General features: G+C 32.7%; 2 protein-coding genes across 6 annotated transcripts in view; one reads left to right on the top strand and one right to left on the bottom strand.

The window, feature by feature from the left end:
• Positions 1-72: 72 nt before the first annotated feature.
• Positions 73-7,735, bottom strand: LOC127736356 (syntaxin-7-like). The gene is made up of 11 exons (XM_052246860.1): positions 7,388-7,735; positions 6,028-6,102; positions 5,016-5,085; positions 4,356-4,449; positions 3,540-3,692; positions 2,716-2,768; positions 2,429-2,501; positions 1,836-1,908; positions 1,494-1,576; positions 572-680; positions 73-126 (listed from the first exon to the last, which is right to left on the bottom strand). Exons 1-10 carry the CDS (start codon positions 7,455-7,457, stop codon positions 576-578), a joined length of 849 nt encoding a protein of 282 aa, XP_052102820.1. The 5' UTR covers positions 7,458-7,735; the 3' UTR covers positions 73-126; positions 572-575.
• A 7,827-nt stretch (positions 7,736-15,562) lies between these two features.
• The window catches only part of LOC127736365 (unhealthy ribosome biogenesis protein 2 homolog), a 66,074-nt gene continuing 59,750 nt past the window's right edge, over positions 15,563-21,886 (top strand). For all 5 annotated transcript variants that reach the window (XM_052246873.1, XM_052246882.1, XM_052246905.1 and 2 more), the window contains exons 1-3: positions 15,563-15,638; positions 20,064-20,214; positions 21,671-21,788. In XM_052246873.1, the coding sequence (XP_052102833.1) occupies positions 15,620-15,638; positions 20,064-20,214; positions 21,671-21,788 (288 nt within the window). In that variant the 5' untranslated portion in view covers positions 15,563-15,619. The remainder of the gene's footprint in view (positions 15,639-20,063; positions 20,215-21,670; positions 21,789-21,886) is intronic.

Genomic DNA, 21,886 nt, shown 5'->3' on the forward strand with positions numbered 1-21,886 from the left:
ATCATAATGTCTATTCAGTTCTTTCTGTATTGGTGTTTATTTTGGACATAGTCTGACAGGGTTTTCTTCAGCTTAGAGTAACCAATGGAGAAGTGTTGCTATACCACATGACTCTGTAATTTCCCTCTACAAAAAAACCAGTATGTAATCGTTACAAATAGTTTGGTCAGTTCAAGTTAATATTTTAAAAGTATATATTAATATCAAACTAATATTAAGTATGTTAACATAAACTCCAGGCAGCATAACTCGGTGTTTAATAACCAAAAATGAATACAAAAAAATTCTGCAGACAATTTGGGTTACATTCTTAAATGTGTCTTCTTATATATATAGCTTGTATTAAATATGAAGCAGTGCATCAATGTATTTCCTGAGAAAACCGCCAACCGTATACGTCTCTGTCTTGTGTTTGTCTCTTTCCTTTTGATTTATGTTATTTGAATTTGGAATCTTTCTTTAATATAACCTTCTTTGGTTAATCATTTTAATACAATGTTAGGCTTGAAACGTGTAAATACTACCTACCGTATCATTTATTTATAGTAAGTGGAAAATGTCACAAACGTACCGTATCATTTGTTTATAGTAAGAAGTACTGGTAATAGTATGGCAATGATAATTCCTACTCCAACAATCAAGACAACCAGGCATAGACATTTTTTACTTCGCACATTTTCCTGAATAGATAATGGAATTTATTAAATGAGCAGAAAATAATGCTTAGGAAGGAAATCGATTTAGAACGTGACATACAGAATAAACACTCCGAAACAAACAAACAAAAACAAACTTATTCCGAAAGAAAACTTACTAGACTAGATGAGCTTAGTGATTTTTATTTTGTGTGAGGCATTGCTCGAAAATCTATTACTATGAACCTTAGATTTTGGGAAATCAAAGAAAACTGGGAGGAAAATGTATACAACGAATGAAAAATGTTTGGTATATTTGGTACTATTTGTTATTAAGTAATTCATCTTAATCTGGTATCCTTAAATCTATAAAGCAAGTTTCTTAATGATTCTTGTAGTGCTCATTTTGAAAATTTTAAAGCGTCAAAAGTCAATTTTGGTTAAAAAGGGTTTGAAATCTTATTTTTTTAGGGGAAACAAGGATATGATATTATATTTTCATGTGACGGAAATTACATAAGGACTGTAATGCTTATGTTAACGGCTGAGTGATGTTACTAGTGATAAAATAATCTTGCTGACTGATATCTATGACCAGTTTCGTTGAATTGTCAATCATATACAGAGCATTTCAAAACTACAAAATAACTTAAACACAAAACGTGTACTAGGGGAGATCAATCTTACATTTTTTTTTAAAATCTTTGAAGGATTTTTGAAATATATGGTTATTTTCAATTTGGTTAATTGTACCCAAGTGAATTAAATTAGAATTGGTTATAAAACATATTACTAAGTAGTTGTATTACTGAATGAATTCATAGCACACCCGTAAAAAATTACTTTGCTGAAACATACCTGTATGGACACAGCTCGTGCTAGGTCTTGTTTAGCTTCATGTATATGTATAACTGCTGTGTCTACATTGTCATCGATCGTATCTGTAGGTGAAATAATTTAAATATCTAAAAATTAACATATTAAACAAAATCATCCCAAAATATACTTAAAAAGAAAATTTATCTTAAAATGGTATATTAAATGTAAACATTCGGTTGCGGTTATTTTTGTGACAAAACACTGAACCGTTAATTAACAGCATTTAAGAAAACAATAGAGGCATTGAATAAACAGTTGCTTAAAAATTAGTCTTCCATTTACATCAGACGTGTTTATATTAAATGCAAGTCTTAAACTTACTTATAACTTCCCCTTGTTCATGGACCAGCGCACCAAGCTCTTTGAAGATCTCATTTATTTCTGTGATGTCATGCTGGAATTAGTAAGGTGATAAATGTATTTGTACAATACTGAGTAGCAACTTTAGAATCATTCATTTGTTTTTTTTTCGAAAATTGGGAACTTCAATTATCTTAACTTTCTCAATGGTATATGTTTTTTTATGGTTCATCTTTTAACTATTTCTAAGAGTTCTCATCGAAAGATCGACTCGGGTAAAGCAATGCTGTGGTGGCAGCATTTGGATAGTGTGTCTGACTAGATTGACCTTCATCAGGAACGCTCAAACACAAAAATTTGAAAGCCGGAAATGCACTAATACCTCAATACTTGAGGACATGTAAGACCAAAAGGGACGAATTGTCAAATCCGTATCAGGTCAACTGAAACCTAGACCAATTGTTTTAGCGAACAAAATAGAAATCACGGGTACCCCTTTGAGTCAAACTAAAGGGCAGGTATCACTGTGACTGTTTAAGGGGAAAACAAACTTATTTTATAATCAATGACATCAAATAATTAGGATTTACCTCATTCATAAAGTTAATACTAACCTCTAATTCTTTTATTGCATTCTCTCTTTCCAGAATAGTTTCCAAATCAACATTTTTTTCCATCTTTGATAGCCTGAGTAGAAAAGCATAAGCATATTTGTAATTGTCTGCTTTGAAAATTGATATATATATGTATGGCTTTTCAATATAATGGGACGTCTTCTGTTTGATTTCAACAATATCTTTACAACAGGATACATTATAAAATATGGTATACTTAGTTACAAGAAAACAGTTTTACTACCTTTAACATGAGTTAAAAAAAAAAAACAATTGGAACGACCTACCTTTGTCGTTTTATAGAAGGAATTTTATCTTTAGGTACATCTTCAAAAGGAGACTGAAAGAAAAGAGAAATGTGATTAGAAAATTTAAAACAAGAAAGGGAGTATTTAACATACAAATCCCTTAGAAAGCTGCTTCTGTAGAAAGCTGGGAAATTAGTCTCAGATACGTTAAACACAGTGAACACAATAGAAACATGGAGTGCCCTTAACTAATTTAACCTCACAACATGTCCATGTCCTTGTCACAAGTCTACTAGGTTGTAGTTATTTATAATTATATGTGTTTATTCTTCCTTTATGGAATTCGAAGTTTTATAGAATAAAGGTAGAAGGTATGTTAACATATGCTAAGTACGACAGAGGAATAACTGTAAGAAACATTTTACAACAGATGGCAGAGTGCCTGTGTCGACAACGAAGAATTTTAAAACACTACTACAACAAAAGGTTTAGTGTCATACCTGATCAATGACACCATCGGATATGAATCACAAAATTTTACAACAAACGTGTAGGTTTTTCAAATCATGAACTTGCCTTTTGTAAGAAAAAGCACACAGTACGCTACACATCTGTATTTAGGTATCACATTTAGTTCGCTACTCAAGATCTTTTAATGAAAAAAAAAAAATAAGGAAATGTGGTTTGATTGCCAATGAGACAATTGTCCACCAGAGACCAAAATTACGTAGATGTATGCAACTATAGGTCACCGTACGGCCTTCAATAATGACCAAAAACTCATACCGTTTAGTAAGCTTACTGCTATTAAAAAACCAATATGTCAAAATGTAAAACATTTCAAAGAATAAACGAGTACTAACCTGTATTAAGACCTTAAACGATGGCGAATGGGCTCTTGCTCTAGCTACACTGGCTCTTTCCTTACGTGCAGCAGTTCTCTGCGCAGCTTGGAAGCTTTTAACTGCATTACTGAATTTTTCTTTATACCTGTCTCTCTGAATCTTCAGTTTTAACTGAAAAAAGGAGGTTATTTCTTATATGCAAATCAATCTGTGTTAGACTTTAAAATACATGAAAGAGTTACACCAGCATAACAACAGAGCTCACCGACATTCAGTATGTTTCATAAAAACTTGCAGAAGCCTAAAAAATGTATTTAAAACAATTTTTTTTTCCTGTTGCGACATGAACGTAGATGCGCGCGCGTTATATATTCATTTTCATATCTTTGCTATGTTATTTATGTTTTGAACTGTGAACTTTCAAACCTATATCTTGTATTATTTTTAACTGGTATTAAGAATGCAACAAATAAAAGACAGAGACGAATGCATTTCATATGAATGTAACTACCCTTCATTTAAGATCAGTTCTAAGCTCTCTTCAGAACTTTCTGAAAAATATGTCATAGAACTATTCTAAACTATTCGATCCTGGAACAGATCGACCATCTTAAATTGTTCTAGGGTATAAACTGTTCAAACCTATTCTAGGTTGGTACTGTCAGAAACTGCTCTACCGTAAAACGGTCCTTCTCCGCGTACTGAGGTAGAACTGTCAGAATCTGTTTTATGATAGAACTGCACAAAGCTGTTCAAAGGGGTAACATTTTTGTCAGAAACTGTTAAAAATGTGTCATGAGAACTTTTCTAGCGACAGTTGAATACACTATTTACCTCGTCTGATGATGGTACCTTTAACCCAGTAAATAATTTCAGATTTGCGGTAGTTTCTTTTGCCAGCTGATTGGTATAGTGAGTTAACTGGTGCCTAAAAGCGTTAGTCACATCAACGTTAGCAAAATACAACTAGAGTTGAATACAAAAATCCGAAACGGAATAATGAGTGTGGTCATTCAAGAATCATTTGGTGGAAGACAAAAGGCCATTCAATGTAATTTTATAAAAAGGCAAACTACAGTTATAACACCGGGTGACTTTCTTTTTCTTTAACATGTTATGTATACTATGTAAAATTAGCCCTTTATTCATATTTTTGTAGGAAGTGACATTTCCTACTTTATAAATGTGTTCTTTTCTTTAATTAGAAGTAATATTCTCAACTAAGTAGCCTAGTTATATTTCTTTTTATATCATTTTTAATATCTAAAAATCTTATTGTTCATTAATTATTAAATATTTAAACTATTATTCTTTATTTATTTCACTGTTATTCTTTTTAACCTCATTGTTGTCAATGAATTAAACCCAATGTTTACCTTCCGTACTATAACTTTAATTTCCTGCTTCAAACTTTCTCGATGTTAATAACATGTTTTGACATACTTCCTTTTCCTGCATGTATAAAATAAACATATCAGATTTATGAATACTTACACCTTGTCTCTGGTCTCCTGGGAATCCTTTTTGGTTCCAATACGACTGATTAACTTCTGGATCTGAGATACTGAATGCAATATCAACAACTTGAATCTTTATTATTCATATAAGTTCATAAAAGCCTTATTCAAGTTTTCTAGAACTATGATACTCATGCTCTGTACACTGTACAGAAAAATTGTAAATGAAGAAGAATACTTTTTGGGAGTCAGAATTTCTTAAGTGTCTTACTTCAAAGACTATATGTTGTATATTTTGCTATTATCCTACATACAGTCATTCATTGAACATGTTTATCAAGGGCCCTTAATTGGAATAATACATATCCTTATTCTTATTCTTATCTCATGTTGGTTCTTTTTTGTTGTGTCTTCAAGCCTTAGAAGCAGAGCCAGGCTATTCTTCTTATTTTGAAGCTTGTATGAATTAATTTTATGTTCCGAGTTTCAGGAACCTGTCATACAACTGGATGAAAGGTTTAAGAGTCATGGAACCTGTTTTAACACACTACTTTCACAAATGTGTTGCTCTACATTTGATTTTTTTAGTTACAATGTTTAGAGGTATTTTTTGTAATTTTGAAATTAAATTCATTGCATTACCTTATGGTTCTATTGTTATCCAAAATCTACTAGTTTTTCATATCGTGCGTTGCATAAATTTGTTTCATTGTTTACCACTAATTTAAAAATAAGGAGATGTGGTATGATTGCCAATGAGACAACTATCCACCAAAGTTCAAATGAAGTGGCTGTAAGCAATTATAGGCATCTATACGGCCTTCAACAATGAGAAAAACTAATACCATATAGGCCCCGACATGGAAAATATGAAACACTTCAATTGAGAAAACTAACGGCCTAATTTGTAACATAGTAATTTAGGAAAATCAAATATGACAGACATGAACCAACGACAACCACTGAAATTGCCTTGTTTTTGATGATTCATTTAACACAAACTCAATCTCTATACCAATAAGCTAATTAACTATGCTGTCTTTACTCACCATTATGTGTAATTTTCTGTATACTATGTGCAATTGCTTTTGATAATGTGTCAAAATCAGATTCTCCTTCGGTAACTGTGAAGTAACAGAAAAGTATTTGAGCTAAAAGATGTACACAACCTCGTCAGATTACTTGCTCTTTCTTTTTAAAGATCCCAGTTTTCGTAAATGCGCGCAAAACATACCGACATACATTAATGCATACGCTATAGGCATTGATAAATACTAGAAAGAAAAAAAGAAAACAGCACTTTACAAATGTCATGCGTCCGTCCGAAGAGATTTCTTGATTTACCTTCATACGAAACGCTCAAAGGCTTAATACAAAATAATGCAACGGTTTTTAACTGTTCGGCAGATATGCTTGAAAAATAATTCTGAAATTTGGACAATTCATCTAACATATAGAAATAAGATGTGGTAGGAGTGCCAAGGAGACAACTCTCCATCCAAGTCAAAATTTATAAAAGTAAACCATTATAGGTCAAAGTACGGTCTTCAACACGGAGCCTTGTCTCACACCGAACAGCAAGCTATAAAAGGCCCCAAAAATTACTAGTGTAAAACCATTTAAACAGGAAACGAACGGTCTAATCTATATAAAAAACGAGAAACGAGAAACACTTATGAACCACATCAACAAACGACAACTACTGAACATCAGATTCCTGACTTAGGACAGGTAACAACATGTTTTGGTGAGTGAATCACATGATATAAACTGGTTAATATATAAACGCATTTTTACTCCTTGGTATATCTTTTGACTTTCCTCCAAATGTTTTTTCTTAAATTACTTTCACAAGAAGAGCTTGATTATGTTGCAATTTTCATTCTACAAAAACTTTCTTTTACTCGAAGACGACTTCAGAAATAAATACTTTCTTTTCGGTGAAAGCAGGTTTAAAAAGCATCATCTCGGTAAATCTTGAAAAAAAAAAATCAAATAAATTCAAAGTGTTTGCTAAGGTGACAGTAATATGAAAAGATGACAACCTCCTATACCAAATTCTCCTTAATTGTATTATTTTTGAAAAATAAAGGAAAAAACCATATAAGGAAATAAATTCCGACCAGAGAGTACTCAAATTTTATAAAGCTTGTTTCAAATGTTCAGCTGATACATTTTAACATATATAACGTTTTCCGATATTAAAAAAAAATCAATCACAACACCTCCAAACGATTGTGTAACAAATTCATTACAGCTTTACTATTAATTCATACATTTACTCATTAGCAAGCCTATGCTATTACAGAATGTTTGCATATAATAATTAATGTCAGAAAAAAAAGACTTATTTTATCACAAATAGCAAAAATGAATTTGAAAAAGATTCACAAGTTTTATACTTTATACCTTTGTTAATAGCAGTTTGATCGGGAGTAAATCCTATTCCTCCAAAGGAACCTCGACCATACGCTGCCATTTTGATTATATGTTAAAAAACAATTTTATAACAAGTTTCCGGAAGACTATTTTAAATATTACATTGAATTGAACGAACACTACGCTAATTACCGAGATTAAATTGAAAAAAGATGACAAGCTAAAAATCCACGAGTCTGATGTGTTATAAGTGCAATAAAAATGCAACTTTCAGCACTATTGGCTATTTCGTGTATCGGTCAGTTTTTATTTGTCGAGGAAGTCGGAGTGATAGGAAGAAATTTCTCCACATCCTACAAAATAACTGATTACTGTGTCAACAGGTTAATCGTTTAGTTCAAACATAGAAATGAGTCTACTATGTTGTCTTTTCTTGTCGGAAATTTGACCAACTTCAGTGGTTTATTCTTCTCATCGTCATAATAATATAATAATAATGAAAATGTATAAAGCGTCCTATATAAAAAAATAATAAAAATACTCTAAGGAGATATTATAACAAATCTAAGGTGGGAAAATACAAAACATACAATATAACAGATGCAAATACTGAAAAAAGATACAACAAAAATGTCTACCATCAAAAGGTCTATATAGAAATACAGATTATAAAAAAATAATAGATTTGAACACTCTTGTCATCTAGAAATCATGCGAAACAAATAAAACCCCTAAAAAAGGAATATAAAATGTTGCCGCTTTAAAAGTAAATACAAAAACAAGTAAAAACTCGTAAGAAAAATTTAGCAAAAAGAGTACACGGTAAGTTCATGTCTCAGTTTGAATAAGCGATGTGTTAATCAAATGTTATTATGAAGCAATGCGATAATATAAGAGTTTAAAGATGAGATTTAAAACACTCTATAGGGACTTTGCATTGTCTCAAACTGTTCGGGAGATTGTTCCCAAAAAATGCCGCTGCCCAATCAAATTGTCGTTCGTCGTACGACTTCGTCCGCACTTATAGAACTGTAAGTAGTTGTGTAGAGCCTGAACGGAAAGATCGGTATGGCACGTGTATGTTGACTAGTTCTCGAATGTAAGCAGGGCCGATGCCATTCAAAGCACAGTAAAATAAACAAGTAATTTGTATCGCGGTCTGTATTTTACGGGTAACTAATATAAATCGGCAAGTATCGGCGAAATATGTTCATGCTTCCCTATTTTGATGATAAGATGAGCTGCTGTACTATGCACTTTTCGTAATCTGTTCAGTGTAGTCTTGTTGATACCGTACAGCAGAATATCCCCGTAATCAAGTCTGGATGTTACTAGACAGTTCACTAGTGTCTTACATGAGCCGCTGTTATAAAGATGCAAATGCGTCCAATTTTACAGATATGAAAATGACAAGATTTTTCTATGACAGATACTTCCTGTTCTATCATAACATGTTTATCAAAATACGATACTATGGTTTTCACGCAGGATACGCTACTTGTCACTTAATTGCCGATTTTAAGATTTGGTACTCTTGCCTTGAGATGTTACGGTGTGAATACGATAAGTTCAGTTTTGTTTTAATTAATCATACTCTCAACTGGTAGATTTTCTAAATGAACGGGTATTGATAAAACATGTGCCTTTATAAAACATCTAAAGGCGGGGAAACAGGATTTGACAAAAAAATACCACACAGAACAACAAGCCACATCTATCACCAACAACCCGACTATTCAGAAGAAATAAACTCAGACACACTAACAAAGATAGACAACAATACTGTACATTGTCAAGATAGCCTGACATGGTACAGACACAAAAAGTGGTGGGTTTTGAACCATACAGTTTTACGCATGTGCAAACTTGCCCCTTTGTCCATTAGACCCTAATACAAAAACACACGATAAAAAATCCGCGCATTGCAACTCCGTACCAAAAGGATAACCAACTTGAACAAAGGAAGAAAAAAAACGCACATAGTTTGGAAAGCAGGTTAGAAATGTGCTCGATACTACGAGAAAATAACTAAAGGTAGCTGGAGTCTGACCCTCAAAATATCTTATTCAAATGTAAGTTCATGTTTTATGAAATCTCATCGTTCAATTTAATTCAAACAGAGACATATAATAATGTATTATATGTCTCTGATTCAAATCAATATTAAAATCAGTAGTTTTGGTAAGAGGATAGTCATTATTTTAAAATCGTCAGACTAAAGAGCGAACCATGTTTACTAAATCGCTGAGTCTATCACGTCTTTATACAATTGCTGTTGAAAGATTTAGGAAATTCCCGACTCAAATCGACGTCAGAACTATAATCGACGTCCGTTTCTTAAGGATGTTCGCTTGGCATGTTTTGGAATTTTTGTCAGATTTTCGGAATCCTCTGGTTTTATCCATTTGAATGCCTTAAAAATTTTGCCCACTTACCCCCATTTTTCTTTTTATAACTCTTTTACATGTATAATTATAAGCCATCTGTGATAGTCTTATAAAATCTTTGTTATTTTTTAATAGTTTTTGTGAACTTATACTCGTCAATGATAAAGCTATGAAAAATCAAGAGATAAAATTGAGAATGGAAATGGGGAATGTGTCAAAGAGACAACAACCCGACCATAGAACAGACAACAGCCGAAGGCCACCAATGGGTCTTCAATGCAGCGAGAAATTCCCGCTCCCGGAGGCGTCCTTCAGCTGGCCCCTAAACAAATATGTATACTAGTTCAGTGATAATGGACGTCATACTAAACTCCAAATTATACACAAGAAACTAAAATTAAAAATGATACAAGACTAACAAAGGCCAGAGGCTCCTGACTTGGGACAGGCGCAAAAATGAGGCGGGGTTAAACATGTTTTTTGAGATCTCAACCCTCCCCCTATACCTCTAGCAAATGTAGAAAAAACAAACGTACAACAGTACGCACAGTAAAACTCAGTTTAAGAGAAGTCCGAATCCGATATCAGAATAGGAAACAAAAGAAAATAAACAAAATGACAATAATACATAAATAACAACAGACTACTAGCAGTTACTGACATGCCAGCTCCAGACCTCAATTAAACTGATTGAAAGATTATGTCTTCATCATATGAATATCAGGCACAATCCCTCCTGTTAGGGGTTTAGTGTTATACCATCATAAAATATACATGAGAAGAACATAACCCGTGTCATGCCAACAACTGGTTTTAGAATAAATATGTTTAATTCCGATGCAAAGACCCTATAAGTGAATCAATATTAAAGCCAAAATATGCAATCTTTAATGACCTGACAACAGTATCGTAACTATATACCTTCTTAATAAGTCTGTTTAAAGGTTTTATTAGCTTTTGAGGTGAATACTGACATTTTTGTGCTTTGTAAAGAATATTACCATAAAAGATTGGATGTGAAATACCCGAACGTATAAGATGTCTGCATGTTGAGTTATATTTACGAATGATGTCCTTATACCGATGATAAAATTTAGTAAATGTTTTGACTAGTTTATGATATCGAAAACCCTGGTGTAATAATTTTTCAGTAATACATAAATTTCTCTCGCTCAAATCTAATACGTTGTTACATACACGAGCGAATCGTACAAGTTGAGATATATAAACACCATAAGATGGTGACAAGGGAACGTCACCATCTTAAAATGGATAATTATCGATAGGAAATGAAAAATCATCTCTTTTATCATAAATTTTTGTATTAAGCTTCCCGTTAATGATATATATATCAAGATCGAGGAAAGGACAGTGGTCATTGTTAGTATTAGCTTTATTTAAAGTAATTTCAACAGGATAAATTTCTTTAGTATACATACTGAAGTCGTCATTATTGAGAGCCAATATATCATCCAAGTATCTAAAAGTATTGTTAAATTTTTGTATCAGATGTTGTTTCGATGGGTCTTTGCTGATTTTAGTCATAAATTGTAACTCATAACAATACAAAAACAGGTCCGCAATAAGTGGTGCACAGTTAGTCCCCATTGGAATTCCGATAACTTGACGATATACGGAATCTCCAAAGCGAACAAAAATGTTATCAAGTAAAAATTCAAGGGCAGATATAGTATCAAAGCATGTCCAATTGACATAGCTCTTTTGTTTGTTGCTACTAAAAAAAGAGAACATTTTCCCGCCAAAATTTCAATGGCTTATATCTCGAAAACGAGCACACGGACCTATATTTTGTTTCCGCTCATTTGGTTCCTTTACTAATCCCCTATCAATATATACTAGTGTTATGAAAAGCTTGTTATTTTGAAACTGAGTAGCGAACTTCCTTAAAACGGAATCCGATTGACGTCACAGTCTTTAATTAACGTCGACTGAAAAAAACTTACTAAGATATCAGATAATTGTGTTTGCCGGACGCTCGTTTCGTCAACAAAAGACTCATCAGTGAAGCTTGAAATGAAAAAAAATGAAAAATCAAACCAAGTACGAAGTGGAAGAGAATTTATTACAGAAAATTCCAAATGTCTTATCCTGAATAATGTAACATCATAAATTACCAGAGCGAAGTCCCATCAGAATCTCTTCTAATCAACGCCAAATAGTAAAACTCATTTATCCACTGTTTGTTCTGTATTTTTGTTCTCTTTGGTGATCTGTTGGTCTTCAATTTTTTCCCGTCTAAATAAACTGCATGACAAATTGGATAAATAAATGCCACTCTCAAAAAGACACTTTTTCCCATCACAACGGTAGATCAACATCCCAAATTGACTATATTCTTGCCAAGAACGCAGACATAATTGATAAAATCACAATTATGGATATGACAGACATAAACCTATCAACACATGTACCAGTAATCTGTACCCTAGCTGCCAGAACAAAAATGGAAAAAAACAAATTCAAGAAACAGTCTACTGTGAAATATAAAATAGAATGGGACCGTGGAAACACAAATCTATATAAAACAAAGCTAAAGTAATTATTAAAACAACAGATATCTAGTCACAACAATTCGACAACAACAGATATAGTTGCCATTATTATTGACTGTTTAAAAAAAGCTGAGATACAATCAATTCCATCTAGGATCATAAAGCTAAATGGGCCAAAAATTAAGGTGTCGCCAGAGGCAAAAAGGCTGCTAAATTTAAGCAAACAAAAACACAGAATTTGGGTAATAAAGGGAAGCAAAATATAATGCAAGGAAAATCCTCCGCAAAGAAAGAGCCATAGAAAAAGAAATTTTTTATTATCAAGTTGAACAAAAACCTTCAAATAAAACATTTTTCAAACTTATAAATAGAAATATGGGCAAAGAAAATTTAAATACTCCAATTATTCAGCATGAAAATAAGGAAATAATCTGTCCAAATGAACAGAAAGAAGTTTTGGCAAAATATTATGAACAGTTAGCTACACCTCAAATTTCTAATGAATATGACAAAGAATACCTCCAAACATGTCAGATTCGTTATAACATCATTAAAGACCTTGCTCAAAACAACAAGGACAGTAGCGTTGACTTTAGCTAAGACGAAATCCTAGCTGCCATCACAAATCTTAATAGTGGTAAAGCAGGAGATGAATATGGCTTATTTGCAGAACATCTAAAATTGGCAGGCACAGAAATTACTCCGGTATTGAAGTTGGTCTTCAACAGAATAATTAAAGAAAGGAGAACTCCCGAACACTTCAAGACAGAAATTATCACCCCGGTATGCAAAAAAGGAAAAGACAGTAGCCTGTTAGACAGCTATAGAGGAATAACAGTCTCCTCAATATTATGGAAAACATTTGAACATGCATTACTCAATAAAATTATTAACAAACTTGATAACCACTCATCTCAACAATTTGGCTTTTCACAAGGATTATCTCCGTCTATGGTAGCTCTACTATTTTCGGAAGCACAAATGAATTCAAAACAGATGAAAGAAATTTTATATTTGGCAACTCTCGATACTAAAAAGGCATTTGATGTAGTAAATCACGATATTCTCCTAGACAAATTATTTCAAAGAGACATCCCACTCGACATCTGGGAAACAATTTATGAAATGTATAATGATCTAACATCAAGAATCAACTGGAAAGGAAAATAGTACCAGTTTTCCCATAAAACAAGGGGTCCGTCAAGGAGGTATCCTCTCAACTATCCGTATAAGGCATATATCGAAAATCTCTTAATACAATTAGAGGAATCAAATGTAGGGCTACATATGGGAACGAATTATTCTGGCTGTCCAACTTGTGCTGATGATATACTTTTTCTGTCAAGCTCAGATGAGGATATGCAGGTTATGTTAAACACCGTTAACAGCTATTCCAAAGAACACCAATATACAATCCACCCAACAAAGAGTGTTTTATTAAAACAGAATCAAACCTCGTATAATAGTGGAAAAGAGACGTTATCGGCATGGGTACTAGGGAAGATAGAAATTACAATATCAGATCAAGCTACTCATCTGGGAATAACAAGATCCTCCAAAAATGAAAATATGATTAAAGCTGATGAAAGAATAAGTTTGGCGAGAAGAACATCTTACTCACTGATGAAAACAGGCGTTCATGGAACTAATGGACTGAACCCACGTGTATCCTACAATATATACAGAATATATATATTGCCACGCCTCCTTTACAGCTTAGAGGTCCTTCCGCTAAATATAAGGCAACTAAAAGCACTTAGCGACTTTCACTCAACATTCCTGAGAAACATCCAATTTCTGCCTGCCAGAACAGCTTCAGTAGCAATTTATGCGTTACTTGTTGCCCTCCCACTCGAGGCTGAGCTTCATAAACGTCAACTGAGTCTTTTTCACTCCATTCTTATCTCAGAAAATCGAAACCTGAAAGAAATTTTACTACGAATAAATATCGTATGCAAGTATATCAAGGAATTGTTCTAGAAAGAACAGAATCTATTCTACAAAAATATAATCTCCCTACTATAGAGGAACTTTGGGAAAACACACCAACTAAAATTAAATGGAAACACACAACAAGATCTGCAATCATAAATTTTTGGCATGAATGGATAAAAACAGAAATTTCTCAAAAATCAACTCTTCATCGTCTTGACATTAACTCAATTAATATTGGAGAGACTCATGCAGTCTGGAACACAGCTTTGAATTTACCAGGAGAAACAAAAAGAGCAATAGTTAAAGCAAACATTCGTACTAGAACTTACATGCTTCAAGCTAATAAGGCAAAATTCAAAATTGATAATGTTGACTCAATCTGTCCAATCTGTAGGATTGAAGAAGAAAACCTCATCCACTTCATCACCAGATGACCTGTCCTTGGAGGTATCCGTAGAAAACATTATGGATCCATCAAACAACAGATTGTGCACAAAATTGGAAGCAGTCAGTGGAATAGTAAGTTCCGTGATAGAGACATTATATGCCAGTTGATAACAGACTGCAGGAAACTTACTGGAGAATATCTGCCTCATGATGTAGTGCTTATGAACAATATAGAGACTACATCTCGTAGGATGTGCTATGATATGCATGTTAAGCGACTTAACTCAATGAACATAGATAAATGAAAGTGAATATGTATATTCAGTATTAACCACAGTGACTAATCAATAGCTGTCGTTTTATAATATCACCTGTGTGCTTGGACTTTTGCACGCTTAACTATAGCATTATTGAATGGCTTAATCTGTGTGGCTTGGTATGCCTGCTAGATTAACATTAGTATTAGTGGCCTTGTCTTGCTATGTTGTGCTGATTACAAGACCATTTATATGAAAAACTTTTTAGATTTTTAAAGATTTCAGTCTGAAATTTTTACCTTGTACACATATTAATATTTAAAACAGTGCATACTTTTATGATAGAAGTTTTAAGTGACATACTATGTGGAATACTTTCAAAGTGGATTATATTTCGCCCGTGTAACATAAGCCTTATATTCTATATGGATATTGTGCCAGTGTAATATAAGCCCAGTTTTTAAAATCCGTTTGGATGTGCTCCTCATTGGCAGGAGGAAGACACAGAAACGTAGAAGAATAATAATAGTATCCTCCGGAATTTCAATAAAATCTTGCCATTACGAAGAGATCTATCAAGTGGCGATTGATTTGGTCTTCATGAATCTATTCATAATCAACGGTTCGAACAGTAAAAGGAATTAATTTCGAATAACAGATGACGAGATGTCGTTTTTTATTCATATTCCGGATTTATTTGTGCCAGGTCCTTCTTCATTTCTCCCTTTTAGAATTCTGAACCGGTGTTCCGAACGCATTTGATAACTCCCGAGAAACTTGAAAATGGCAACAATCACAACAGGTGCACGTGTAGAACTTTATTTACATTTAAACATAATTAACAAGTTTATATGAATGTTATGGCAAAGATGTGTTGTCAATGTCCGTTTGAAAGCTTTATCCCGTCGTTTCTAAAATAAGATTGTGTTAAAAAACGTAAAAGATGATAATGATTTTCCTTTCAAAAGTACCACAGTTCTAATTCAAATATAAAAATAAGGAGATGTGATATGTTTGCCAATGAAACGACTAGCCACTATTTAAATCTATATTTTAAGTTCGAATGAAGTGGATGTAAGCAATTATAGGCAACTGATCGTTCTTCAACAACGAGAAAAACACATACTGTACTACACTACAGTCGTCTGTGTCATTTTAAAAAAAGTTGAAGTTTCAGTACACCTATTCTTAAATTTTATTTTTAAAGAAAAATGCAGTCGTAGGTGTTTAAATGAAAGTTTGTAAGATTTATGAGTTGGAACATCAATAATTAACAAGATTTAGATCTATTTTGATAAGATTAAATTATATTTAAGTCAGATTTTTGTGTAATTTATTATAAAATTTTTATGTGCGTACAGTGTCAGGGTAACACATTTCAAATGATTTTTTCCCTATTTTCTGATTGCCTTGATAACTGCAAAAGGAACTATTTTAGAATAATTTAATTTTAGATGTAACACGTTTTCTGATTGGCTGACGTTGTTTTGTTTATCAGCTCATAGACATAATTTTGTCATGTGACCGTGACGTCATTAACGTTTTTTCATGGTTTACTCCGGTTTAAAATGGAATTAATATAAAAAATGTGGTGCACACGGGTTATTCAGTGTGCACCACATTTTTGATGTTATTTCTTCATAGACAGAAAAAATATTACAGTCATTCCTTAAATGTTAATAATAACTCTAACGAAAAATCACAGCTTCTTTATTATTCTATGTAACATTTTTCTACAAACTAAATTCAATCGGCATACATGAAATGCATCGAGTCTATCCTGTTACTGCTTCTAAATCAACCATTAAATTGTTTCTCCCTATGAATATGGAACTATTCAGTGATGATTTCAAAAGCACAAAGCATCCTAGAAATTTAATACAACATGTTTCTTGCATTTAAACAGTGTAGAGAAAAGAAAATTGAAGACATTTAGTGAAATATTAGTGGGTACCCTTTTGTCATGTCTATGCTGTTACCAACGATTTTATTAAATACACCAATATTATACTTGTAAAAAGTGCAATTAGTGTTGGAAACCAAAACCACAAAAGAAAAACATTATCACTTAATCAGAGGGAGCAGTGATTTCACAACAGCATTCATAAATGAAGAAATTTGTCTATTCTGTTATGTCTATCCTGTTTCTATGGTTACAGTAACAGGATAGACATTATTTGACAGAAACATCTTTAAAAGGTTTATAATTACATATAGTTTGACCCTTAATGAAATGTTTGGTTGTTTGAACTCATTTAAAGGTTACAACGTCTTAATCTTCGCAATTTAGCATATACAGTTGCAATACTGCTATCAGTAACAGGATAGACAAAAAGGGTAACAGGATAGAACTTATTATGATGATATATTGTTAACCATGTTAACATACATTCCTGTGACCAAAAATAAAAAGACAAAAGTAAACCAACATGTGAGGGAATAATTTGATGTTAGGTTTATTAGAAAGAGAAACGAAAATTGCTGAACATTATGAAGTGCTACATGTACATGTATCTTAGACTTGCATTGATGGTGGTTATTTTTATAACCTTTGAAACCCAATTTTTAGAGGTATTTTTCATTACAACATGTAAAATTGACAAATAATCTATTATTACACAGAATGAAAGTATACAGAAGTTTTTACTCTTGAAAACCATCTTATTGGCTATGAAAAACAAGCTTAAAATTTTTTTGAATCCTTTTCTAAATAACCGGAAATTTTCTTTTGAACATGGTAACAGGAGAGACAAAATATTGCACCACCTATCAAAAAATGTTTTCAATATATTCTTGTATGTCATTATCAAGATTGCATCTTTTTATATTTTGTTCCATAAGTTTTGATTTGCTTATGAAGAGGGTAATGGGGGTTGTTTGAATTAGTAACTTTAATTTAATTAAATTTTGCAATTTCAAAATTCAACATTTTTTGAAAATGACCCGGCTATAAAAGGCTCCCACATGAAAAATATGAAAGAATTCAATTGAGAAAACTTACAGACTTATTTGTAATAAAAACAAATATGACAGACATGTACCAATGAAAACCACTGAACTACAGGCTCCTGACTTGGAACAGACACATAAAGAGAGTTGCAGAGTTAAACATGTTTGAAGGAACCAACATGACTTTTTGAAAGGCTATTTGAATTAAAATACTTAAGATCTTTGCGCAAGGCCTTCAAAAAATTGCCCCTTGGGGGCTTGTAAATGAGCAGTGTTCTGAAGATAGCAGACAAATGAGATTTTCATTGTCCATGAAATTACACTTAAATGATTAGTAAAGACATCTGCAAAGGACAGACAATTAAAATTCTATTAGAGCAAAGAAGTCCTAAGAAATTCAAGAAAAGAAGATAGGATGACTTTTTTACTTGTATAAGTAAAAAAATCTGAATGTCTAAGGTACATAACTAAGCCAAAAAATAATTTACCTATACTAGTAAATAAAATACCCTTGTATAAGTATCCTACAAATTTACTTATATAAGTATATTAATATTTACTTCTTCAAGTAAATAAAAATTACTTGTACAAGTAGTACCCCTGACTGACCAATAGCCACAGTACAGTTAACCACTGTTGACCATGTTGACATCTTCAGAGCACACCTTACACAGGGTGGTCTCTCTCAACTGATTTAAATCAGATACTAAATTTTATAAATAATGTTAATTTTAATAACTTTTTTCAAATAGTACATGCACATATTGTCAAATTTATATATTACTTTTTGCTATTTACAAGATAACTAACTTATGGTTAATACCACGAATGCGCAACAACAAGTAATTTTCTGTTTCCTGATATTTTGTTGTATATCTGAAGAAGAAGATGAACCTGCTTTTATAGTAGTTGTAAAATAACTTCCTACTTTCAGACCTTGGCTCTAGTTAATACACATTATATTTATATATGTTAGCCTCAAATCTATGTCCATCCTCAAATCTGTGTCCTTTCCTCAGATCTGTTTCCTACATGTATTAAATATTACCTCATAGACGTTACTAATCTATGTCTTCTCATTTCTCAAATCTGTATGCACTTTCCTATGTGCTGATGTTAGAATTATCAAAACTTCTTCGAGGAAATATGTTTGTTGTCAAAGACATCGATACAACTTTCATAATCGAATTAAATAAACATCAGTTAAGGCCATTGAAAAGTAAAGATGTGTTTAACTATGTGCATTGAGGAGATTAAGGAAAACTGAGAGTGAGTGGCGGGAAGCAGGAGCCAGGGGGCAGAAACCAAGGAAAGAGTGGAGAAGAGGGAGAGTAAAAAATTGGAATATGCTTGAAATGTTTCATTGACTGAAATCCATCTGGGAGAAGGGGGAGGGGGTTGAAATCTTCTTTTATTTTTAAATCAAAGGCATAGTTTCACAGTAAAACAGTTAGAATATTAAATTTTTTTTTCTCAATATATACGCATGTCTCATAAACAATTTATTTGGGGAGGGGAGGGGGGGTTGATCAAATAAGTCAAGAAGTCTTGAAGGCCAAACAAATGATAAATTAGAATTGTGTATTTTTGTCTGTGTTGTTTGTCTTTTTTTGGTTGAATTGTGAGTTTTGTGCCAATCTGATGAGTCAATTGAGCCCTTTCCAACTGATTTTTACAGTTTGTTATTATGCTATACAACGCCGGCTCCATATAAGGGCAGGGTTGATCCCACCGCAATTAATATGTGCCTTTCCCAAGTCACATAACATAACTGAATGTGTACTTTTATATAGAAAGGACACAGATTTGAATAAACAATGAATGTCATGACGTCACGGGACACAGATCTGAGGAAAAGACACAGATTTAGAGCTGGAAAAAGGGCCACAGATTTGCATGTCATGACGTCATGGGACACAGATTTGAGGAAAGGACACAGATTTTAGGCTGGGATACATATTTGAGGAAAGGACACAGATTTGAGGCTGAGACACAGATTTGAGACTGAGACACAGATTTGAGGCTGGACATAGATTTCACTTTTACATATATTTTATCAAGACTGACATTTCCTCTTTTGCTTCTGTCTTATGAATTATTTGTTTGGTCAGTGACTTCTGAAAAAATTCCAGGAACAATTAAATTTTATATTTTGCCACAAGGCCCACAACCAAACTACATGCATTTTACCACATGTTTATCCATGATATTTTATTTCTAAGTTATTAATATCATTGATTCCATTTTCATTAAACATAGATATATTTTCTATTGAAAGGAATTTACAGACATTTAAAGGACAGAACAAGGTCCATAGGGGATAAGCTAAAGTTAACAAAACTGGTGTGGAAATCACACAGGATATTTCTACAGAATAAAGAGCAAGTTCTCATAGACTTCCTAACTGGTTTGATTTTTAATAAGAAAAGGTAATTTTAACATCAAGGTTGATGCATACAAGAGAGGCGAAGGATACCAGAGCGACATTCAAACTTATAAGTCGAAAATAAACTGACAACACCATGGCTAAAAAAGAAAAAAGACACACGGCCAAACAACAGTGCACAAAACACAACATAGAAAACTAAAGACTGAGCAACACAAACCCCACCAAAAACTATACATATATATATGGTTTAATAATACATTGCCTGAAGTTACCTGAAGAAAATGAAAGATAATTTTAATTATAAAAGGAAAAAGATACCAAAGGGACAATAACAATTTAGAGTCAAAGAAGCACACATTACAATCAACCGAAAAAGATTTTTATACAGTGAGTACAATTACAATCTACACAACATTTCATAACACACTAAAAACTACAGATTGAGCATCACAAACCAATAACTAGGAATGAACTCAGGTGCCATGTAATAAGTTCCTACTCCTCTAGTAACACCTGTCCCATTACTCCTGTTAAAGTATGTCATTTATGTAGATGAGTGATGACAAAGCATTGTACAATAGGGGATTAGCAAATTATCTTGGTTAACCGTAAAATAGTATAAATTTTATTGACACAAAGGTTATATACATTTAAATTAGCATCTGTAAGTTGTTAGTGTTTAAATTAATTTGCTTTGTAAAAATACTGAAAATCAAACCTTATGGCTTATGATGATCAAACAACATAAAATAAGCAAAAATCTCTATCCAAACATCTTTTGGTACAGACAGGTAAAAATAATAGACATACACTTACTGAAGTAAGAAATTATTAGTTGATAGAACTGATATATGGTCAGTGGTACATTATGTAGGTTGTGGCGTAAAATATTGTATGATATATATTGTCTATTTAGACTTCATGACTTGGTTGTAGGAGTAGGAAGTTTGAAAGGTTGTATCACATGACATTGTTCTAATGCATCTGCTTGGTATTTTACACAGGAAAATTAAGCAAATCTAATGATTTAAGTAGATTTCCACTTCAATTAAATAAAAAATCGACAACAATTTTCTAGTTCGACACAATCACCCTGGTGAAAACCTACCATTAGGTAACATTACCCATAAATTAATATTTCATGCAGGAGACATTGAATTATCCTGACACTGAATAAATATATCATTTTACCACAAGACTTTTGTATGTAAAATGAAATCATACACAGGAAAAAAGGACTAAAGTGTATATTTGAGAACTCCATTTTTATGTGAAAATGTCTGATACATTTACATCTTAACTTTCATAGGCGGATCCAGGGGGGCCCTAGGGGCCCGGGCCCCCCTTTGTGGGAAAAATTTGGTTGATTATATAGGGAATCACTGAAGCATGACTGGAGCGCCCCCCCTTAGGTCAGTCAGCAGGCCCCCCCCTTATGAAAAGTTCTGGATCCGCCACTGACTTTGATATCTATAAATAGATTAATACAATTACAGGTCCAAAGTATCAGAGGAAGATGCATGTAACATTTGGAGAACTTTGTGTGAATTATTTCAGTCAACTCTATCTGGAAAATCATCAAAAATTATTATCATTAAACCATCAATTTGTCAGGTAAGTCTGCCTGTTATTATATTAACACTAGCAGTGTTACCAACGCCATTCTGTTGTTGAGTGTTATTTATTTGAAATAAGGAGATGTAGTATGATTG

The sequence above is a fragment of the Mytilus californianus genome, unplaced genomic scaffold (genome assembly GCF_021869535.1).
Source record: "Mytilus californianus isolate M0D057914Y unplaced genomic scaffold, xbMytCali1.0.p SCAF_1, whole genome shotgun sequence".
NCBI classification, from domain to species: Eukaryota; Metazoa; Mollusca; class Bivalvia; order Mytilida; family Mytilidae; genus Mytilus; species Mytilus californianus.